Here is a 25,000-nt window from a genome sequence, read left to right as displayed (position 1 = left end):
CATGCACCAAGCCATGGCCTTCCCCATGTTTGCACCAGCCCCCCCGCCCCCCCCCCCTCTATTTTTTGACCGGTCTCTAAGGTCTCGGGAAGCAGCTTTTGATAGAGTTCATGAGTCTGTAAACAAACTGCTAGAAGACATGTTACTTGAAGAATATCCTGAAAAATATGTCCAAAATAATTCAAGAAAAGACATTGCGTTTGTAAAGAAATCATTGAAGGGCAATGGACCGCCTCGACGAGAAATTGTGAAATCTCTCCTTGAGAGTAAAAAGTCCCTTGAGAACAACAAGCGCCTCGGAATTGGAACTCTTCCAAAACGTGACGCCGTCGCAAACTACTCGAGTGCTGCACCTTGCTCGCAAACCAGAGTACGGCTGGAAAGCTCTGTTATAACTTTCCCTGATAGGTGAAACTCTACTAGCTACCGGTTTCTGGTTGTCACCAAATACACCTGAAAAGAAACAGCTTTGCATGGCTAAACAGTTATCTCTGGGTTGCACACCTATTGGTAATGGAGATCACACAGAACAAACAAAGGAAGCGGCCAATATTTTGCTGTCCTTCAAGTCTTCAAAGAAATGAATGAAACTTTGATTTTGTGTAGTATTTTACCTAGCCTGTGTGCTCTATTTCACCGTTATAGTTTTACTGTTATTGTAAGATGGATGACAGCTAGTTTTTGACATGCTGACATTTCGTTTTTCTCCGTTTACGCAGCAAATACTTTGTGGTATTTTGCTTAGTCTCCATGCTTTGCCTTCAACGTTGCAATATTCTAACTTGTTGACACAGAAAGTTCATGTTCATTTGTTCTCTAAATTGCACATTGTCTGCTGTTTTTGACAACTGCTGTATTAAACTTGAGCGCGTAATATTGTACTATAATTATTTGATGCAGTAAACACAACGTTGGGTGGGTAAAAAGGCAAACATTGTTTGACCAAACACCAGACAAAATGAGTCCACGGAACGATTTTTCCTTATTCATTTGGTTGTTTTTTGCTGGGTGTGTATGCTTTGTTGACTGAGTGGGTAAACGATCAAACGAAATGTTAGATAAAAATGTTTGCTCAACATTCATTCTACGTCAAACACACATGGAAAACCATATCAGTACAAAATGAGAGAAGCGGCTGAACAATCAAACATGTTCTTCCAACACGATGTTGGATGAAAATGTTTGATCATTTAGCTTTCGCGAGAACGTTTTCATCCAATGGGATGCAGACAGAGGACCTTTCCTGGGAAAAGGACTTCGTAAACATCCTGTCTTGTAATAACTATTGACAAATACATTCGAGACTGTGTTGGTATGCAGGCCTTTTTACTTTTGGCTTTTCACATTGCACATTATGATAAATACAGAGCGAAATTTGGCAAAAAAACTGTCGAAATATAACTTAAGCTTAATTAAGTAAACAATTTTTTTCCAAACATCGGACTCATAGAAGGCAAGCGAGTTAAACTTTTAACAAACCTTGGGCAACTTCAGTTCACATGACTAAAATACTTCAATCTATTTCTCATACGTCCAAAGCAATAATGGTATTGTCGTATTGATCCCAAATGACAATTCCATCGCTCAAATAAAATGTCCTACATGGTTGTAGTAGCAGTACATGTCCGCCGATGTTACATCCCCGACCGCTCTCAGTACTGCTTATTCCAGGTTTTCCCATACGAGTTCCCGGTATCTGTACTTCAACAAATACTTCAGCTTGGAAAATACCTCCTCAATAGGATTCAGGTCCGGTGAATACACTGGGAGAAAAACGAGCTAGATGTCCAGATCATTCAGGAGGCTTCGCAGCGCCCTTTCCACTTCACCATGAGGCGCGGCCAGAATGTCTACCACGACAATGTTGCCCACTTCAAGAATTGGTCGTTGCATTATTGGATCAACTGTACACGAAGCCTCGTCAAAGAATCGCAAAAACTGGACAGAGTTCGACACTCCTTCTATGATGTTTCCATATTTCACTCCATCAAACCCAACCAGAAAGTTCAACGTTAGGTTGGCAGTAGACAAGTATCTTCACGCAGTCTTCAACGACAGGTGAGAAACCAAAGTTTAAATGACCAGCATCAGGCAACTGAAATCCTGACTCGTCAAAAAACTTAACAGAGGAAGGATCTTTGTCTTTCAGATAGTCAATGTACAACTGAGTGTACACTATATTTTCCAGAGTAAAACGCTCTGAAGCACATTTCCCAAATCTTTTTCGGGAATAGTTGCGGCCACTTGGAAGTTTGTTTGTGATATATCTGGAAAGTGTTGATGTTGACAGTTCTCCACAGTCACCATGAATGGCCAAATCATCTCGCAGTTCTTTAAGCGAGGAAGAACTGCTTGCTTGAACCATGGTCTCTAATAGAATAGACTCTTGGAAAGTGTATTTTGGAACTGTTCGAACGTGATTCAACTTTTTGGGAACCATGCTTCCAGTCAAGTTGTACCGTTTAACGAGATTTGAAACTGCGCCCTTGCTGATGCGTAATCTTCGCCCAACTTCTGAAAAAGGATAATGCTGGGCAAGTTCTACCACTTGATTCCACAAATCACTTGAAAGTGGGACGCCTCTTTGATAATTTCTTCCTTTCTTCTTGACTGAAAACATATCCCTGGCAGTAGTGAAACTTCACATTTGGGCGGGGAAACTTCAAAGTTTGACACCTGAAACTCAAAAATTTGACATCACGTGAAAACATGTTTTGAGTGCATGCTTTCACGGGTAGATGCAATCGATGGTATAACATCTAGCATATAGAGCAACACAAAACTTCATTACTCTTAAAGCCGTTTCTTGTCAGGCCACAATAGCTGGTTATTTAAAAGATAGCAATTTTGGCATACACTTTTCTGTTGTAATCCACTTGTTATTTGTTCAACTTGTTTTTCTTTAGAATGTGACCTGAATCTGATAATTCCTCATCTGATCATGACCTTGAAGACTGTCCCAGGAAAAAAGATGGGCAAATGATATTCATGTGTTTCATTAGGTGTAAATGGTTTCTTTATATAGTAATATCCACATCCACTAATTGCTTCAAGATATTATGGAGATTACTGACATACAGTACCGTGCAAAAGTAAGTTGACAGTCTCTTTCGGGTCTCAATTCTTGCAAGGATCGAGGATCAAGGATTGAGGCGAGAATCGAGTCGAAGGAATCGAGAAATTAATGAGCTGCTCGCTTAACTAATTCCTCGATAGATTAATAGCACAAACGCAACTGGGAATACGAATGAAAGAAAAGCCTGCCAAAGTTTCTCGTGGAATGTTGCTCGAGAGTAACGCGGGAAAATGAGCGAGTGTAGTCCTCTTTCGCATCCGGTTGCTGACATTGGGAAAAAATCACAACGAACGACACTATTCTGTGCGATTGCGGAGGAGATAATTATTCTTCAGCCGTATGATCGAAACATACTCAACAATCACACGGACCGTAAACAGTCTTCAACACCATCGGGCAGGAGAGGTATTTGAAGTTTACTCCGTAGGCTTCTAATTGAGGGTACGATCTGCCCGACAATTTAGCTGTAACCTGCAATGTACAATCTTGGACAAAAAGGTTTGAGAATGTTAAAAACAGGGGTTATTTTGCGCACTACGTCCTCAATATCGCACATTATTACCGATCCCCCTCCCCTCTACAACCAATGTTGATAAGCCCAGGTTCGACATGCTTTGTTTCGTCTAGCAACATTGATCGGGGGGGGGGGGGGGGGGGTGTGGGGGCAAAAAGAGAGCTTATTTTCATACTCGTGATCAGAGTTTAGTCCAAAAGCAGAGTTTTCTCAACAATTTTGTTCAAGATTGTATTTGGTATAAACTATCAAATATCTGTCTATATGAGAGTGTGAACACTCTCATATGTTTATAGTATGTAAAACTCATCTTCTCATAGCTGATACATAGTAAATTGTCGAGGATTACTTGCCATACAATAATATTGCGTGAAACAAACATTGTTACAGCAGTGCATTATTAGCCATGTACGTGAATTGTTTACATAAGATAGGGTTCTGTTTACTTTACTTTACTGCACTGCGAATTGCTGTTCTTTTACTTCGTGGAATTCACACATTAGTACAATTAAGAAGTAAGAGACTTACTGAGTCCTATAACGAGGACAATATGAAGGAGTTATATCAAAACCAGTCGGCCTTGCCCTAGCTGTTTTTGCACACTTTGGTTTACACTGATCAATATGTATATACAGATATGAAATTATCGCAGATATATTTCTGTAAGATTACACGCAATAAGGAAATTGCATGGTTAACAACGGTTACTTTTGTGTGTTCTTTAACTGACATAGATTTACGGCAAAGGAATGAGAAATTTTGGTTGGTTAACGTGATTTGAACAGATTTGAAATATTTTTCATGACCAGTCTGTTTTTAGCCAGTCGGTGTGTTAACCGTTGAAATGCGTCACTTTTTGTAAGAAATGTAGAAATCTCATTGATTTTGTGCATAGTTTATACTCATTAGCAACGCCTTGAGAAAACAGTAGGGGAAATAAATATAATGCCTTGCAGTTATACTTAAAATTCATGACAATTCGTATTCGAAGACGCATGGTTTACAAACAGGATGTGGGTTTCTTGTAACCGGAAGTAATTTGCTCTACTACTATTTTGCTCCTGTTATACCACATTCTTGTTTGCTTTCCCAAAACGTTTGGGGAACTGTTCTCTGACATATTTTTCAAAGAAGGGTCCATATAGTTTATCGTATGGGTCACATCTGATCACACCTTTGTTGTGGCTTTTACCAACTTCCCTTTTAAGGCCTTGGACACCTTTCTTGATCCTAAAGATTGTTACTAATGAAACTCCTACTTCCTCAGCAACATCTTTAGCTCCTAAAGCGTCGTCAACATGACTATTATGTACCATTTCCAGTTGTTTTGATAATGAACCTCAATGATGACGTAACATTGTTTTTCTTTATTAGGGTTAATTAACTCTAATTGTCAATCGAATACCATGGCGACATGCCTACGACTGATATATTTTCTTTTTTGTACTTACAGAACTCATACATACACGCGTTTTGTGTTCTTGGGCAAAATGATCCCCAGACAATCTTGGACAAAAAGGTTTGAGAATATTAAAAACAGGGGTTATTTTGCGCACTACGTCCTCAATATCGCACATTATTAGCGATCCCCCTCCCCCCTACAACCAATGTTCATAAGCCCAGGTTCGACATGCTTTGTTTTGTCTGGCAACATTGATCAGGGGGGGGGGGGGGGCAAAAAGAGAGCTTATTTTTCATACTCATGATCGGAGTTTAGTCCAAAAGCAGAGTTTTCTCAAAAATTTTGTCCAAGATTGTAGCTTGTTAATGAAAATTACTTCTGTAGTATTTCGAGAGAAAAGTCTTTAAAACTGCATGTATTCCATGCGATTGCAAAGGAGATAATTATTCTTCGTCCATAAGATCAAAGCATACTCGATAATCACACGGACTGGATACATGTCATCAGTAACACTGCAGTAGCAGACCTTTCTGGAAACAAATATCCTCTGTCTACATGTATGTTAATTTTCAGATTTACAAACACTGTTTGTTTGAACTAAAACTATTCCGTAATGACTCGCTTGATACCCCAAGTTTCATTGCCCGAAATTTTAAAAAATTAGTGAAATGAAAGTTGGATTAAATGAGTGCGGCCTAGTTTGTTTATTCCCTTCCAAGAATAATCAACAGCTACTTTAGTTAGCAAATTGTCCTAGATTATTTTAGGATCTTCAAATTTCTGATTACTACTGGTATTTAACAACCAAAACGGTGAACTTGTGTTTGTTGCAGGAGAAACATGCACGGTTTCATATCTGGCTTTAAAACCTTATAAACTATTTTGTATTAATGCAAACACAGAGCATAATCTTACTGCATTTACTAAAATATATCATTATTTATTATTTGTGAGTTGGTCATGACTTTAATTTGATGTGGTGGCTCCTAAAGGAGCCGTTGTTAATAAAAACAGCTTTTCTCTTGATCTGTGAGTTCAATAATGTCCTGAAGCTTTTCCCTGGCGTGCAGCTACTATGGGAATCACCGTTAGAAGATGGCCTATGTATCTGGAGCATTTGGCAGCATCAACTCGCTCATTCCAGAATTTGGAGATTCCCTTGATCAAATCTTCTTTCGTTCTCGGCTTGATGATGTTGCCGACAAAATGCTTCAGTTCATGCCATAAGAGCTTGATAGGGTTTAGGTCAGGAGAGTCCGGAGGCGTCTTCCTCTAGGTAACGTCATTCTCTTCCATGAATATGCGTGCTATGTGGCTAGTATGTTTCGTGTCGTTGTCCTGTTGGAAACAATGACCGTCGGGAAAGGTTTCGCGAATGAAGGGGTGCAGTGACACAGAATTTCGCTGACGTAGAAGTCAGCGTTCATAATTCCCTCGAAAGTAGTAAGCTTAGTCGGACCCATTTCGAAATGTCTCCCCACACATGCACTTTAATTGGATGTTTAGGTTTTCCTTTTAACTTTGGTTGCTCCCATTCACGGTGGAAGGTGATTCTGCTGTGGTTTTCTAGCAAGACGGAGCACTCATCGGTAAAAATAACATCATCAAATTGCTCTTCTTCTCTGATACATTTCTCGCTAAATTCCAAGCGTTTGATTCAATTTGGCTCACGAATCAATTGGCAGTACTTCATAGTGGTACAGACCTAGCCCGGCTTTCTGCGAAGACGCTTGACTTTGTCTTCCGAAAATTCCCTCCCAAAGCACTGATTTATTGTTCTGGTAAGTTCCTTAGCAGTCATCTCATCATTCCTTTCCATCTCTGTGTCAACGAAGTTGTTTATTTCAACAGTGATTTCTTCTAAGACCAGTTCTCAGGGCATTTTCAACACACTGCCTCTCCTCGTATCTCTTCAAAAACTTGATGACACCCCAGCGACTTATTTTCACACCATCTTCCACTTCTTTTGCTTTCGTGAGTTTGGTAACTTATCATTCTTGTTCTTGCAATTCACTGAACTCTTAATTTAGAAATTGGGGAAAAATTGCCATGTGAATGAAGAGTCGACAGATCAATTAATTTGGTTGAGTAAGCACGTAAGATTTGGAATGCAAATATTGCTAACTAAAAGGTGATGCATTCAGATGCAAAAAGACAAGAACAAAAATAATTCATTCCTCCAATGAAAGGCCGGGATTTTCGATCCACATGCACACCACGTCTAGCTACAAAAAGGTCCTTTACTGGATCTTTTTGTCAGTTATTACACCTGCAGTTTTATGTCTGCCAGTCAATTAAGTTCCTGTGTGCTGAAATGGCATTACAGTTGTGTAAAGAAACTGGGAAGCATCCTCTTAGAGCTTTATTCTTCTGTGCCAACATGGCTTATCTTTGAAAAACATATGGAGTTGAGAGAAGGTTTGGGGGTGACTGTAAATTGGCAAGGAAAGAGGGTCCGCACGGAGATATTGGCTTTAAATGGTGAGTAACACAAATATTTGAGTTACGTATCATAGAATGCAGTACCGCCTGAAAGTATTGACCCCTTGGGACGAGGCATTATACCACGGGTAGTGGTCGTGCGGCACCGAGGTATGCAATTTTCTTTCTCTCGGTAAAACTGAGGTGCACTTTGACGTGGGAAATTTGGCACGGGAGAAAAGACGAGGCTTGCCGCGGAAAAGAACAATGATCTGTTGCTCTTGTAAAATAACCGGAAAACGGTCAAATTTTAGATCTCGTGGTGTGAAGAATCGATTCTCAATGCAAGAAATTGTAATCAAAATGAGACAGTGTGGGATTTACGCAAGGACTCAAATTCTATAATCTTTACATAATGTAAAACTGAAGACTTCTTTAAAGATACAGAGATACTGTTAACTACAGTGTAAGCGACAGCTGGATTATCCAGCCAAAGAAACACTCGTTGTTCTCCTGGCTGTAATACTGTATGTGTGCATGAGAAATTATTTGTTTGGTTTTGAAAAAGGTTCATTTGTATCTCTTTTCATCTAAGCCTGACTTTATTTTATTTGGAAACTTGAAATTTAAACTTGTGCGCTTGTCTTTGTTTTATCATCGCCATTTTGGTGAAAAGGAGGTATTTCTTCCACATATCACCGTTAAACTTGTCAAATTTCAGTTTTAATCGATACATTCTTCCGAGGCATCGGAGCCTTTGTCGGTACTATTTTGAAACCAAACATAGCAATTGCAACAAAATACACTTTTGCGTTTTTTTATCAGTTGTGCAAGTCTACTTGACTTTCATAAACATTTTTTAATTGCAGCATGTTGATAACGCATGGAAAACAAATGGAGAAATGAAGTCTCTTAATTATCTGATCGAACCATCAGCGTCCTTCCATCATCAAAGATAAAAGAGTTGTAACTGGTGACAACACAACGCCCGCTGATGACGGTAAGAATTCGATCTAGCCATAAATTTAAAACTCTTTCGTTAAATCTTACGTTTTCCTAGAGAAATGACGAAACGATGTTGGTCACGATAAATTACCGAAATTCATCTGGGAACAGTCCAAGAGGTATTGTCATGAAATTTCTTTGTCCTTTCTTTTTCCTTCTAGTTATCGTCTCAGTGTTATTTTAGTTTGTTAGTATTTGCTGTATTGCCGAGAAGTGTTATTTTTATTCTCTAGAGTATAGCATTGCCCCTCTTAGTGTTAAAGGGGAACTCCGGGGTAAAAATGAAGTTATTTTATATGATCGGCCTATATTTTCTACATTAATTTTTGATAATAGTTTCTACTGATCATTGGTTTGACCCTAGATATTTTATCTGAAAGACGAGCGAAAAACGCCAATAGAGTGCCGCCATCTTGGGAAAATTCGAGCCGCATTACATTGGTCAGCAGTGTGATGTGACGTAGGAATGTCAAAAGGATCTTTTCGCAGGATCTTTGAACTTGCTCTCTGCCTTCGGTTCGCATTGTGTGCATTAGAATATTTGAAAAAAGCTACGCTTTCTTTACATGTGAGAGTTTCTAGAAAATGGTGAACTGTTGTGTCCCTGGATGTACGAATTATTCAGCAAAAACTAGTAAAACAGCAGACATAAGCAACCACAAGTTCCCATCGGACAAGCAGCGAAGGAAAACATGGCTGGAGGGGATCAGACGATCGAATATGCCGCCAATGCAATACAGCTATGTTTGCAGTGACCATTTTTGGCCAAGCCGTTTCCAGGTGAATATCCATTTGCAGATTACAGGACAGAAGTGTAGACGCAGACTGAAGGAGGACGCTGTGCCGTCTGAAATTGATTATGGCCATGAGGCCAAAAAACCACGATTATCAGGCGAAAATCGCCTTGAATGACGAAGACATGAAGAAGTTAGTATTCTACAATATTCTATATGCTTTCATTTCCGCTGCATAAACATGTCTCTCCGTCCAATTTAATACACACTGCCATTTGCCGGCCTACATAAATGCTTGCTTATTAATACCAGGGGAAGGAAGATCTGTCCTCTTTTGATTTTGCATTACTTCGATAGTTTTCTTAACTAATATATGCTGCTCTTTATTTATTTGGCAAAATAACGGTCACCCTTTATACACCTGACCTTCTGCTTTGTCCTGAGTCATCATTCAACAAACTAACTTGTTGCTATTGTTCTCACGTGAACAAAATTAAACATACAAACGGAAAAGTTAGTCTTGAAACATATTAGGGCAATAATGGCTTGAGGCCTATTTTTCCCTCACAGTTACTTTCTTTTTTGTTACCTTTCTCAAGAAAAAAAATGTGCTGGACGGTTCTACATGAATACAACCGAAGTTCAGTTTCCATCTGAACTAGCATCTATACACTTTTTCACTTTTTAATTAGGCTGTTGTAGAACTATTGCTGACTGCCCAAAATGATGAGAGCACTTCCCAAGATGTTTTCATATGTCATGAGGAATCTGTCCTTGTTTAAAACAAACCTAACCATGACTCCCCTGCACAACCACAGATGCATGACATTGGAATTCAATGCTGTTTTGACCCTATTTGCTATAAGACTGTGGAAACTCAAACAGATGAAAAGGATAATGCATCTACCAATGTTTCTGAGAAGCCAAGCAATAAGCTTTCCTTACCTGGTCTTCAGTTGAAGCAGACGAATCAAAAGTTAAACTTGACCACAGTTATGCCACGCAGCGGCCCCCTTATGTAATTTTCCCTACATATGAGGATGACAGCTTCAATGCTACCTCACCACCTCCACTATATGAAGTAGAAGTTGTCCTGAGAACAACTACGGAGGATGATGAAATTGTGTTTGGAAATGAGAATGGTGATGATAGTGGGGATGATGATGATGCTAGAGATGATGAGGACCTGGATCCCCATTGGTTACCTGGTGAAGAAAAATTTACACATGACGACAACTTAATGTCTGAAGATGAAAATAACGAGGACTCTACATGTAGCAGTCCGGCTGGGAAAAGAAATACCTAGTATTTGATTCGTGTCTCAATAAGTTGCTAAAACGGTGTCCGGACTGTGGAGACGTCATCATCCAAATTGAGAGGAAAAGAAAATTGGTAGTACGCTATCAATTGAGTTAACCTGCCACAGTGGCCACACCACTTACTGGGATTCACAACCAATGGTGAAAAAGAAACCCTTGGGTAACTTATTGATGGCAGCATCCATTCTGTTCACTGGTAACACCTTTGCTGCTATCAGTCGCTTTGCCTAATGTTTCAATCTTTTTGTGAAAGTGTTTATTACAACACACAACTAAAGTATTTGTTCCCTGTTGTTAATGAGGCACGGGAGACTGAAAGTAGACGCCACATTGAAAATGGGAAGGCAGTTGTCAACCTTGATGGCGATGGCCGTTGTGACAGTGCAGGAGATTGTGCAAAATATGACACCTCTTGTGGTCTGCTGTAACCTGCAATGGTAGTGTGGATCTTTTGCGTGAAAAACGGAAATCAGTGTTGAATCACACTAGCAACAAACATAATTGGTCAGGGAACACTCATTTTCACAAGTGCAGTCACAGGTGCATTTCATCCTCTGAAGCTAAGCGAATCTGCTGGCTCAAACCAGGTACCTGGGCTCACTTAGCTTTGGAGGAAGTGGTCCTAAACACTAAGCTCCTAAAAGATATGGCTAGGCTTACTGACTTCTGCCACACTGGCAGAATCGAGGTCAATCACACAATGATGCTCAAGTACTGCTCAAAAAGAGAACATTTTTCGTACCAGGGCATGGTTACCAGGACTCAACTTTCTGCACTTGACAACAATGCAAACACAGGCCGTAATCAAGCTCAAGTACAGGTAGGAGAACATGCAGGCGCGGCACGCTACAAGATGTGCTTTCCGACGGCCCATAAGCGATGGGTAGTCAAGCCAATCAGTGAGAAGAAATCATACCATTATTTGTCAGGTATGATTTCAGAAGTCATCAAGCGGTGTGAGGAAGGAAATGCAGTTGCCCAGCCTTTGCCTGTTCAGCTACCAAAGAACATTGCCTCAGAGCCAGCACCACTTAAGGCAGACTTGATACAACAACATTGATCAAGATTTAACTAATGAAAATAATGTGTAGCTTTACAAGTAACAATTATTTTTCCTGCATAATAATTTTGAAGAATCTTGATATAATTTGAAGAAACATTGAATCGTTACTCTTTCACCCTAACTGATAAACACAAGTCATAAACTATATATATATCAGTCAAGGGCACCCAACGAGAATATAGTTCAAAACCACTTAAACATAGCATTGTTAAACGTATTTTAGTATTTAAACGGTAGACATAGGCATATTTTTATCCCCTAATTTTTTTTTTATCTGTTCGGATCTCCTAGCTGAAAGTCTAGTGATCCGAAAATTCTAGGGATCAAAATTAACCTTTTCGAAAATTTCAGCCAGAAAAAAGGCTCCCGAAAATTCTAGGTGACCTTTTTAGGGTTAAAATCCGTTAAAAGTGGGCAATTATACCATTTTTCAGATGTTCGAAAATCCTAGGACAGGCAGGCAAGCAATAAATTTCCGAAAATTCTAGATCTCAAATCGTCTTCCGAACAGATATTTTCCGAAAATTGACGTTGGGTGCCCCTGATCAGTGCTGAAAGTAAAGTAAAAAATACTAAAGAACAAGTAGTCAGTAATTTTATCAATGAGAGTAATATAATTATACACATTGAAAAAACGAACACATGAATAATATGACACCCATTCAGAGGAAACAAAAAACAAATATAGATGGTACAGTATAAATGAAATAGGCCTAAGTAATAATGAAGTTTTTATATATCATTTCAATATTTTGAACTTGTAAATAGTTTTATGGTCAAACCAGATCACTTATTCGCATACCGAAACCCTTCAAAGGCAAACTCTTCTTCTGGCCCAGGTGGGGGATAAAAGTTACGTATGCACATATCAGCACAAGATGGAAGAACAACCTTATCTCTTTCCCTAAAATCCCCCAGCACCATCGGGCCAGTTGCCTGTAAGCTATATGTCTAAATAGTTTATGCTCTGGCCCATCATAAGGGTCTTTGTGTTGCTGCTTGCACCCATCTATTGATACAGACTGGATGAAACCCTGGGTGTTGGGTTATACATGTGGGCTCGTCTTGGCATTCGCCACTTGTGACTGCCTCAATATTTTTATTTTTGCCCGCCTCAATCTCTTGGCAGCAAATGCATGCCTCCACTCGTCCCATGATCTGGCAATTCTCACATGAACACCTAAATTATAAACAAAAATGCAGTATCACATTGCGTTGTGTTCGCCAAAAGAAAGGATTTAGTGCATAAACCAAATTAGCAGTGTAAGAGTTGGTGAAGCCAGCAGCACAGTAAACAATTCGTAGTATTGACAAGTTAAACGTGTATTGCAGTAACATTCCCGATCTGCGAACCATATTATCAAAGTTATAATTGATCTAGGCTATGTTGTACTCACAGGAATGATTAAAATCGGCAACATAAACAGTTGTCACAACCAGACCGAGAAGGAAATTAATTCGTGCTCCCAGAGTTTTGTCCGCTTGATCTACAGTATAAAACACAAGCAGAAAGCCACACCGCCGTAAACAAATAGTCTTAGATTGTACTTTCATCCTGGGTTCCATGGATCTTGGTTAGTTCCTACTGTAGACTTGCCACAAGTCGACCTACTGTTTTAAGTAATTAATTGATCAAAGCTCGGGCTTTCTAAACTCAATTTCGCCTGAGAAAAAGTAGAATTGTCCACCGAAAAAAGGAACACATTCGAGTACATTGTGAAATCACAAAGAAAAAGCCAAAATATGTAATTTTCTTCATGCTATTTATTTAGGCTTAAAACGCTTAAAGGGCAACTGTCACCTAAAAAACACTTTTTCGCAAAAACATTCCCTGTAGTCCATTTGTATTGACGGAATAAAAAAGTTCATCTTTCGAAGCTTCCTTCCCCGTTAATTCAGCCTTGAAAGTTCGTATTTTGCCGCTCGTTGGCAGTTCCACCATGAAAACTTCGATTCTGGGTCATGTGACATCATACGTCATACATGTGTAACTTTCACAAAGCACTGAAATGGCCGACTCATCAAGTAGCAGTGATAGCTCCACTTCTGGATCTGATTTATCTGATTTCGAGGGAGCTGTAGGGGAGGATACGATGGAAAATGGAGTTGTGTCTTTTGCCGGTATTCAGCCATGGTGTTTTGAGCCTCCAGGGAGAGTTGTTGCGACACAAGAGCGTGAGGATGATATCGAACGTCCACGCCATCGTTGTGACCAAGATAGTGAAGAATGGTGAGTTTCTTGAAGCCTTGGACGTCAAAATGGCAGCGACTTTCCAAGTTAAATTGTTTTACCGCAATTGAAAGAAGTCGTGACTATTTTTCCATTTATTATATTTACCGTAGCTTCAATAAACACCTTTCGATCAGACGAAAATGCTGTTGCTACTTGTTTACGTGTTCATGTACTCACTGTGTTCACTTCAGTACTTGATTAATTTACATTACCGAGGTACCGGCTTTAGCGACTACTGCTTTGGTTGTGGTTTCGGCATATATTTAAGGCCACCGCATCAGCGCTATTTCAACTTAGAATGCTCGCTGCTTTGTTCACTTTTTTGTGAAACAAACAATCGCAGAAGCTGCGAGTATTGCAACAGAATAATTATTGGCCTCCATCATTGTGCTATTCTGTTTCACTTCTCGTGATATCAGTTTCGCCAAATTGTTATGAAGGCTTATTTTTCGTATTCGCTGGCTCCAAAATTTCACTTTTTAGGGTGTGTGGAATTTTAATTTGAACCTTTTCGAAAGAGAAGAACAATGTCTCTTTCGTTTATTTTGAGAAGTTTCGAATGCAAATGATGCACCCATGCGTCAAACCAATCAGTGTCTTGTGTTTTCATGCCTATCCTTTTTGACCGCGCTATCAGCCTGATAGTCAGATTCTTCTGGCTTTCCATGATCTTATAGAAATCTAGGCATTTCTTTTACAATATTTTACACAAGAAGGTGATAAGTTTCAAACAAGCCTTACTATTAATAGAAAACTATTTTACAGCACATCATCATGGAATAGGAGAAGAATGTCTTTCGAGATATATTCCTAATTTGCACAGTAAGAAGGTCTCTAAATTGATGTAGTGTTCAATTCCCTCTCATGACCTTTTCAATTATAAACTATCGTTGATGAATAGGTGCCTCTGTGTAAATTGCCTTAAGATGTGGCGAGAAGAGAATATTTGCTGCCGAGAGACTGAGGAGATTCAAAGAAAAAATTTGGAGGCTGTCGAGATAGAGCACCTCGGAGCACCTCCAGATTGTATTGTTCAGCACCCTGGCTTCCAGGCTGTGAGCCTCAACCACTGGGTGTTACAGGCAGCTTGGCTTCAGTATAAACAACAGTATGGGACCTCTGCATATGAAGGTCCTGATCATAAAAAGAGTAGGCATGTAGCCTACAGGCAATTAGTTAGGTGGTGCTGGGGAGTTCTTGGCAAGGAAATCAGAGTTCCTCTGCCTTCTTGTGCAGTTAACTGCATCAGAGCTCACTTCCAAGAGCCTAGGAGGTCTGAAGATGATATGGTGTTTTCAGGATTTAGATATGCAGATTAATAACAATAGACAACCTTGAATTTTATTTTTATAGAGTGCTTTTCAGTCATGACTAGCCACCATATTGGATTAAGAAAACAAAAGAAATAATTTGCTCTTGGCTCTTGAGTGAGGCTCCAGCACTTGGCTAAGTAGCCTGACTTCTGGCTGTTATACACAATTGTGGTCTCATTCACACAGAAGCCCTTCCAGCTAATCCTGCCAAGCCGACCACATGCTGGAAAGGTCAGACCACAACACCGGGAACATTGTCCCCTACTCTTTCCGAATAGTGTGTGGGATCTTTAACATCCCACAGAGTTAATGAACAAGGGTTGTGAGACGGGACCTCCGGCTTATCGTCCTTATCCGAGAATACTAGAGAGTCTAACCATTTGCAGATGTAATTACAAAGGCAGCACTTTCTCCTCAGTTATTTAAAGACCCTGAGTGTTGGTCCGGCCGGAGTTGAACTCACGACCTCCCGTGTGACAGCTCGGTGCTCAACCAACTGAGCCACTGGTGCGCGGTACGAAATAGTATTTCAGTTCCCACATGACTAGTGTGCGACACCAACATGGCTATCGTGACATCATGTGAAAACACTACAACACATTTTTGGGCATAAAACTTGTACATGTATAAGTGTGAGGACCAGCCTAATTCAATAAGCTAGATATGTTATATCTGCTAACAAAACTTGCTATTGCTTCTTCTCAGTCAGGCTTTTGTGTTGATGCAGCAAGGGGTGGTGGAGTATTGATTTGCAGAACACCCATATACTCCTTCAATGTTCTTGGGTTATCCTCATAACTAAGACAGAGCTTTGTAATGGCACTGGAGCAATAACCTAGGAAACAAAATCTTACGTTAGCAATGAAGTGTGAGGTGAGTGGCGCATTAGGGGATGATTTGCCATGCTCGAGTCATGATATATATTGTACAGTTGTCATTGCTTTTGTTTTGGTACCCCATTTATTGTGGTATTTCATTTTTACATTATAGCCAATGAATCATACTACAATATTGACCTATCAACTGACTATTTGGGCAGGGATGAACTACTGGTACAGCAAGGCAGGGGAAAACAACACTACATTTAATTTGTCAATATTAATAGGATTTCTGTTGATCATTGCATTGTCAACAAATTCAGTGATACATTATTATTATTTATTATTATTATTATTATTTATTGCTGTTATTCCAATTATTTTTTTTTATTTTTATTTTTTCTCATTGATTTGATCCTACCATAAGTTGCTTCTGTTTTAACTTCTCTGACTGCAGGCCCCTTTTTCTTAGCCTTTGGAAACATGGAATAGCATGGCCTCCCATCCAATGTCACTGCCTGCGTTCTGTCTGCATTTTCATTGTAGTGCAGGGCAGAAAGGCACAATCTGTTAAGCAATAAACACTGAATATAGTTGCCTGCTCTATCAGGAAAGGTGACCAAAAAGGCAAGGAATGCCTTACAGTGTACTCGACTAACTGTGTGTACATTCCCCAGTATGAAAAAGCAGTGTGCTTGGGAACAAAGTGAATGTCCAAACTGTGTTTTGCTTCTAGAGCTGAAGTTTGGTATCTTGGTGACAGTTTGGCTATGTCTTTGAGTAGTTGAGGCTTGAGTACCAGTTCCTCTAGTTTTACAGCAGCAGTCGAGCCTGTGGATTTACATGTACACATCGCATAAAAACACGTTTAGATCATTAGTAACAATAGTATTCTCCGGGTTTTTGGTTATATCGTTTTTAAATCAATGCGAAAGGGACAACAAATCAAAGCCAAAAAGCCTTTCATTATTTCCCGTGTTGTCCTTAGTCAATAAATTTGGAGGAAAAGAAACTTATTAAGGCAATATTACAAACATTTGAAATGCTGTCTGTACCCCGTTTACATGTTGGCTCTTGAGCAAGTATGTGCACGAGCAGATATTTTTTGGCCAATTGTGATGTCTCGGTCAGTTATACCGGTAATAATATAATATTCCCATCTCATTATTATATAGAATCTACTTAGTCGCCTTCAGTTCCCAAACTGGTGTTGGAACAGAGTTTGACTTGAGAGATTAGTGTCAGAACTGTATTTTTAGAGCAACGAAGTCAAGAATAGTGCATGGATGGAACACGAAGGGTTGGTTCACGCCGTCGCATGTATCAACAATGCTGGACTGAATATTTCTCAGATTATCACTGACAGGCACAAGCAAAATGAAGCATGGATTCGCAGAAATATGCCTGACACCTGTCACTTTTTTGACATCTGGCATGCATCGAAAGGTAATGGATCAATCATGTTAAATAAACATAACAGATAGCTGGCACATCTGAACCAATGCATAAGGACCACTTGAGCATCGCTAACGCCTGCCAAGCATACCTTTCGATCATGCTAGTTGTATTCAGTTCTAAATATTCAGCAATGTTATTTATATAATCACCTTGGAACAGGTCTTAGCAAAAAGATCGACAAACTGGCCAAAAAGAGAGAATGTGAGGATGTCGCTCAATGGTGCCAGTCCATTTCCAATCACATGTACTGGTGTGCAGCTTCAACACCAGATGGCAATGGTCCATTGATGCAGGCAAAGTGGAAAATAATACCCCTTCACATCCAAAACTTACATGCTGATGTAAATAATAATTTGTATCCTGAATGTGGGCATGGAGAACTGGAGGGTGAAGCCCGAACTAGACTATGGCTCATACCAGGTAAACAAATAAACAACTATGACTGATGGTACAATTCATGATGCAAGAGCATAATAAGATCTTGACATTGTCCGTATTGTCAGGAATAATATCAAAGTCGAGGCATTGAAGACATTATATTGGTAAGAATACACGTTGAGAATAAAGTCAATAAATTATACTATATTTACGTAGCTAGTGTACAGAAGCGGAAACGGGACCTTTTGGAGACTGAGTGGACCGGGTGAATAGTATGTGCTAACCTGCACTAGCTGAGAATCCACCACTCTGTTGATCTGTTGTTCCATAAAAGTAAACGAACCAAATGTTGCACAATAGCCAGGCGAGTCACATCTACCATCGCCAGCTACCACCAGCCCCCCTTCACGTTGAGCCAAGTCATCTACATGTAGGAGTTGTTGCTGGTGATTGCGCCATTCCTGGATTACGACAGGGTTGACGTAGAAGCGTGTGTGTCTGTAGAAGGTGCGCTCGGAGATGCAGGCAACGTTCATAAGTTTCAACATCCGGAGAGCTTTAGCTGTAGACGATCCTGTGATCAAAAACAAATGAGAAACAAACACATGCGATGAAGACCATACACTTGGAAAAAAAATTCACCGCCCGTCCATATAATTTCGGGAACAGGAGATGGTTCTTGATCGTGGGTACAAAGTTTTGTGTTCTGGGGCCAGCAACTCTGTTATTACTTGTGACTTTGGAAAGCATGACCTACCGTGCGCATTTTTGTGGTTAATTCGTTGTATAGACCACGTTAAAACTGTCATGCATTGTGTATCAGGCTGATTTTAGTACGTGGTTCTGGTTTCTTGTGCTACACATACAACTGGCCACTCACCGGATAGTAAGTGGAAGACGAAAGCAACAAGTTTCCAACAGGCATCCTTCCCCTGATAAACGGTTGATTGAACCAAACGTTGGTAAAACTGCACTTCTCTTCAGTGCACCAGTAATGTATTTTGACCATTGTACCAATTTCCTTAAGAATGCTCGCCTCAGCAAAACCAGCACAAATGGGACATGAGGCAAACAAACTTAGCAGGTTTGTCTCAAACACAATGAACTTTCTCTCTTCGTGGGGTTTAGCACTGTCGCTAACTTCTTTTGATCTAAGTTGTAACAATAAACCAATTGAATGAACATTTTAAAGGGCATGTCTGACATAGACTTGGAAATACAATTTCAAACTTTCACGTTTAAGGGAATCGTGTCATCGTCAAGGAATGAAATTTTAAAAAAAATGGAAATCCGAAATGTCTATAATTCAACGGTGGGAACACTTAATAGACACAAACAAAGAAAAGTTCAATTTTAGTCTTACTGCTCAGATTCTGTGATTGAATCTTTATCCTCTGCCTCCTTTTCCTCATCTTCTGATTCGAAAGACGGAGTGTAGTCCTCATCGTCAACGTCAACATCTTCGAAGGGATTGGCATCAATTCCTTGCTGAAGTTGTTGCTCGTGTGTGTCATAGGGAGTGTTTCTTTTCTTATCCTCATTGAGGAGGGTTAAGAGAGGAAGATTTGCTATGTTGCACTGCGACCCCATGTCGACCAAAATCTTCTTTTTTGGGGATACCTGAGTACCTGAAGTGATCAATCAGACAACAAAGATATCTCAACGGGTTGTTAATAGAATAATTTCAAAGTCCATGTGATGTTTAATATAACAAGTTTGTTTAATTACCTTTACTACAAAAAATTGGACGGCGAAGTCCTTTTTGGGTTCCTTTGTTTTGCTGGAACAATTCAGCGCAAGGAAAAAACATGTCACTTTGGTTATAACCAGGAACCTGTTCTGCTTGGGCTTTCTCGTCATCAATATGACCACTTGTGGATGGCTTTTCCTTATCGACTGACCCAGTCTCTTGCATTTGCTCAAACTGTGCCACAAGCTTTGTGCCAAAAAAAAAAACCTTTGAATCAGTATCTGTACAAGTTCTCAAGTGGCAGAATGATTAAAAGCACATTCCACGCATTGTCATGGCATAATTTGTTAATCAGTTAGAGGGTTAAGTTGAGTGTTGTGTAAAAGAAACGTACCCGATTTGCCGTTAACTTTGATAGAGCGTGACTTCGCCGCTTTGGTGTCTCCCTGTCACTTGATTCGTCCGCCTTTGTTTTCGTGGGAGGTAACTTTCTTTTTAGTCTCCGTGCTTCGTCAAGTTGCTGGACAGTAGGACTTACTTGAATTGTTGGCACGGCGTCATCCTTCAGTTTAAGTCTGGAAGCAAACCCAGCCAATTTCGCCCCCATACCGTGGTAGCACTCTGGAGAAAAATGGTTACTGCAGATGTGCCCAGATCCTGGCTGCTAGTTATCGTCTCTTTTCGTTAGCACGGACTGAAGGCATTGTTGCTGTAGCCAGTCATTTTTCGGAAATTGATGCAAACTCACGTTTTGCACATTGGTGTTATTGCAAAACATTACTACACAGGGCTTCCCGGGGTCTCTCTATTTTCTTGCTTCCCTTTGGATCACCGGCCTTTTCATTTCCCGAGTCCATCGCGAAGACAAGGTAACCTCTGAACTGGGTTGTAACTTAAGCTTCAGTTATTAAAAGGCTCGTCCAAACTTCCACATATCACGTCTCACATGACAATAAAAAACTTACATACATTCATCCATTTCGCGCAATCACTCGTTTGCATTCACTGTGTTTATTTGGGATTTTATTAATTCACATTATTTATATTGAAAATATCTGTCTTTTATTTTTAAATGCTACACCTTGCCGGCTTAATTAAAGACACGATAAAAAGTTCATCTCTTCAATCAATAGTCCCATCGACACACTGAATTCTCAAGTCGAGAATTTGCACCTTCTTCGTTGCTTTCCATGGACTCCTCGCCTGACAGGCTTTTAGCTTCATCTGAACTGATATGGCTGAATAGTAAACCTGTTACTATCTTGCTCATTGTCGAAATTATCGAGGGAAGACCCAGCTTCTGACATAATTCAGACCTGAATTCAGTAATATTTCGAGGCAAAACCTCGCTAAATGTAAAGTACCCGACTGGAAGGATCAAATTACTTTGATGACTTGATGTCAGACGATGATACGCTGACCGACTTCTGAGCAGTCAATCCGTTGCCAAAATTGCGGATTTCTAATCGCATTTTCAGGCAACTTCAATAGTCGAGTTACTCGTTAATTTGTAAGAGAGAGCAAAAAGAATAGGAAAACTTGTAGCAATGATGTTTGGCCTTTCTTTTGCAAAATTCGTATTTTTGCACCAAAGTTCCCCTTTAATGAATTCCTTTAGTGTAGTCATGTAAAAATGCATGTCGTAATTTGAATAAATTAGTAAAGCTATATATGTGTAAAAGACGTGGGCATTGGCGGCCAGTTGGAAAGGTCACTCAAGGAGACAGAGCGCAATTAAAGAAGGAGAAAGAAGACTGGAGAGAAGCCAAAGTGGGTAAGCGAACGGGTTAAGAAAGGGCAAAAAAAAAAAAAAACTGCCAAGAGTCATTGGTGGGAACCGACCTCTATACTCCGAGACAAAACTCCTTTGTCAGCGGTGGCCAAGATAGTGAAAGCTTTGTGAGTAAAAGTGAAAGTTTTGAGAACATACAGAAGAACGACGTTCATTGGTTTGCTGTAAGAGGTTGCAGGATTAGCTGGTTGAAGTGACAAGAACCTGGAGAAAGCACGAGGGCTGATACTGAACTGAACTTTGTATAAATTGTAAATAGTACTTTGAAGAATAACTTTACTTTAGCCGCTTAATTAGGGTGTAATTAATTAGTTTTAAGATTAGCTTATGATTAGTTTTTTTCCTTTCTTTTTTTTTCTAGTGTTTACACGTTAATAAAATTCTTGTTAATCAGGTAGTAAATGGTAATGTGTTGCGGGATCGAGGGAAGGGTTTGGCATTTTTCTTTCTTTTCTTTTTTCTCTTATTTTTCCCAAGGGAGTACCCTCAGTTATCGTCACATATATTCTTGGTGTCAGAAGTGGGATTTTATTATGCCCTTCGTAGCCAACCTCAGAGCGCATCATATTTAAGACGATTGTTAATTTAATTTAAGAGCTTATAAGGCGCAAATATCTATATAAATATATTCAAATGCGTCATCCTAATAGTAATAATAATAACAATAATAATAAAATGATATATAGAATAAAAAAATAGCCTAAGCTGAAAATGCCTTTTCAAAAAGGTGAGTCTTCAACTTTCCCTTAAAAGTGTCAATAGAAGTGGATTCCCTGATAAGTCTCGGCAGAGCATTCCATAACTTAGGTGCGGCGTACACAAAGACCCTTTCACTGAGAGTAGCCTTGGGCTTAATATTCAGATAACTAAGCAAGGTACTGTCGCTAGAAATTCTTAAGTTACATTTAGACACAGGCTTAGGAATAATTAAAAAACTTAAATATGAAGGTGCTAGGCCCCTTAAAATCTTGAAAACAATCAAATAATGGCCTTTAGAAGAGAGAGCTGAGGCTAGAAAGATATATTTTGTTCACTAGTAAGGATGGGTTGAAAACACTGGCTAGTAAACTTAAAGAACATGATAAGCTAATGCGTACTACCAGTGAAGAGGCCAGTGCAGAAGAAGAAAATTGTTATGAGTCCTTAGAACTGCAAGAAAGCAATCTCAGTTTTGAGCAGCGAGTTAAGGTACAAGAGTGTGAGATCCAGATGTTGGAACTGCAAAGAACAATGAGGTTAGAAGAGAGAGAGGCCGAAAAGGAGAAAAGGGAATTTGAAAGACAATTAGAGAGGGAGAGGGAGAGGTGCGAGGCTGAAAGAGAAGCTGAAAAGGAGAGACGAGAGTATGAGAGACAAAGAGTTTCTGAAGAAAAAGAGAAGTCGATTAGGGAGGAGCAAAGGCTAAGGGTTCTAATAAGCGAAAAAGAAGAGTACACAATGAAAGAAGTGGAAAGGCGAACATTTTCGAAGAAGCCTGTATTTATGAAGATTCGGTGAAATGAGAGAGACGGAAGACATTGACGATTACTCCAGAATATTTGAAATGACTGCCAAGGTCCAGTCTCTTCCTCAAAGCGAATGGCTGGGTAACCTCGTTCCTTAACTAACAGCAAAAGCGAAATCCGTTTATCTGGAAATTCCGGACCTAAAATGTCACGATTATTATGAAACCAAGAGTATAATTATTAAGGCATATCAGTTGACCGCTGATCACTACAGATTTAAGTTTTGTACCGCAGAAAAGCTACCAGACAAGGACTTTGTGCAATGGGGGAACCGAACACGAAGATACTTAAAAAGGTGGATGGAAGTTGCAGGGGCTACAGGAGATGCTGAAAAGATTTTGGAGCAATTTGTTATGGAACGACTCTTGGATTCTTTTGTTGCTGGTAAGTATCCATCTTTCGGTAAAGGGTATGGGTCTAAATCCCCAAAACAAGAATTTCGTGCAAAGAAGGAATCTTTTCTGCCAGAGACAAGGCACAGGCCTGGTTCACAACATAAAATGGTCGCCAACCCTAACAGAAGGAGCCCGACACCCGAAATTACTTGTTATAAATGTAGTAAACATATGTCATTCAATTGTAATAGAGGCCTAAGCAAACCTTCCCAGGGCTTTTTGCTATGTATGACTCCCCCCGAATCTCATCCTTACGAATTTCCATCAAGTGACATCAAGGGAACCATAGAAGGACTTCCAGCAGAAATGATAGTAGATTCTGGTTATACAAGAACACTGGTACGTAAAAGATTCACAAAAAATAATGTCTTCACAGGGGATAGAATTACTGTTCTAACTGCAGTGGGAGAACGAATTGTAGTTCCCTTAGCTTGAGTCGAGTTTGTGACTAAACAAGGAAAACACATCGAGCTGGTAGGCGTCATGGAAAAATTGCCTGTGGATTGTCTTTTAGGCTGCTCATTGCATGGACAAACCCTATCGCACCAAAATGTTTTTGATCAGTGGGAAAGAAGTGGAATTGCTGAAAATAGTAGACGTGGTCAAGCGTTTGTCAAAAAGTCTTAGAGGAAGCATAGTGTAGAGCAGACAAGATTCTTGACCGTGAAAATTCAATTTCTGTGAAAAGTCTGCCTAAGGAAGAGCCAAAAATCGCCTGAAGGGAGGTGAGTTATAAATAGTCTTTGAGGGAAAGGACAACGACAAAAAAGGTGAGGAAAAATTGATGCATGAACCAGAAAATGTTTCTGAAAAGTCAAAGCGTTTTCCAAGTAACATCCGAGACCGGAACAGAAACCAACTGATCACAGATCAGAAAACTGACGTAACCCTTGTTAAAGTACGTAGCCGAGTGTGTTTAAGTGCCCAAAAGGAAGTTGATGGGTACTACTTACGTAATGAACTCCTAATACACCGAAAGTTCAACAGGGAACTGCACAATGGAGAGAGGTATGTAGATCATGTTGAAGTGCCTGAAACATACAGAAATGAAATCCCTCGCGTGGGACATACCATTCCCCTATCAGGTCACTTGGGTACTTCGAAAACTTTAAGTGGTATAGCAGCACACTTCTTCTGGCCTGGACTTCATTTTGACGTACGGAAGTATTGTGCAACTTGCCCACAGTGCCAACTATTGTCTAGAAAGTTAAAATCCAAGAGGGCACCTTTAAAGCCAGTAAATATAGAAACACAGCCGTTCAAGAAGATTGCAATCGATATTGTAGGTGAACTACCACGCACGACAGATTATAAATGTATCCTGACAATCGTGGACTCTGCTACGCGCTACCCTGAGGCCATTCCCCTTCAAAATACCAGTTCAAAGGCTGTCGCTGGTGCTCTAATTAATTACTTTACTAGAGTTGGCTACCCTGTTGGCTACCCTGAGGCCATTCCCCTTCGAAATACCAGTTCAAAGGCTGCCGCTGATGCTCTAATTAATTACTTCACTAGAGTAGGAATTCCCGATGAGATAGTTTCCGATCAGGGCTCGGTATCACTAAGATCAAAACTTCTATTTATCACCCTGAAGCTAATGGTTCAGTAGAACGGTTTAATGGCACTTTAACGCAAATGATCAGGAAGTTTGCGAGTGAGCAAGTTCAACACTGGGGTAAATTTCTGCCATACTTGCTGTTTGCCTACCGAGAGGTACCAAATAAGTCTACTGGGTATTCCCCCTTTGAATTGCTTTATGGGCGAATAGTTAGGGGTCCCCTTGCCGTTATTAAGGAGTCTTGGTTAGAGGAACAGCTGTCAGAAAAGAACCTAGTGAGTCATGTTCTAGAGATCTGCAGAAGACTCGCAACGATGCAACAGGTT

At 39.9% G+C, this 25,000-nt stretch overlaps 3 protein-coding genes and 1 pseudogene across 3 annotated transcripts; 3 read left to right on the top strand and 1 right to left on the bottom strand.

Moving 5' to 3' along the window:
- Nucleotides 1-1,987: 1,987 nt before the first annotated feature.
- Nucleotides 1,988-2,620, bottom strand: LOC138005382 (paired box protein Pax-1-like). The gene has a single exon (XM_068851622.1). The coding sequence runs from the start codon at nucleotides 2,618-2,620 to the stop codon at nucleotides 1,988-1,990; it is 633 nt and encodes a 210-aa protein (XP_068707723.1).
- Nucleotides 2,621-9,970: 7,350 nt separating this feature from the next.
- Nucleotides 9,971-10,702, top strand: LOC138005381 (uncharacterized; annotated as a pseudogene).
- A 2,841-nt stretch (nucleotides 10,703-13,543) lies between these two features.
- LOC138008987 (uncharacterized) lies at nucleotides 13,544-15,086 on the top strand. Its single transcript, XM_068856283.1, has 2 exons — nucleotides 13,544-13,764; nucleotides 14,669-15,086. The coding sequence occupies exons 1-2, from the start codon at nucleotides 13,544-13,546 to the stop codon at nucleotides 15,084-15,086; spliced, it is 639 nt and encodes a 212-aa protein (XP_068712384.1).
- An 8,814-nt stretch (nucleotides 15,087-23,900) lies between these two features.
- LOC138005380 (protein NYNRIN-like) lies at nucleotides 23,901-24,725 on the top strand. The gene has a single exon (XM_068851620.1). It carries the CDS (start codon nucleotides 23,901-23,903, stop codon nucleotides 24,723-24,725), a length of 825 nt encoding a protein of 274 aa, XP_068707721.1.
- Nucleotides 24,726-25,000: the final 275 nt, after the last annotated feature.

Source organism: Montipora foliosa, chromosome 6 (assembly GCF_036669935.1).
Source record: "Montipora foliosa isolate CH-2021 chromosome 6, ASM3666993v2, whole genome shotgun sequence".
Lineage (NCBI taxonomy): Eukaryota > Metazoa > Cnidaria > Anthozoa > Scleractinia > Acroporidae > Montipora > Montipora foliosa.
This window is presented reverse-complemented; position numbering and strand designations above follow the sequence as displayed.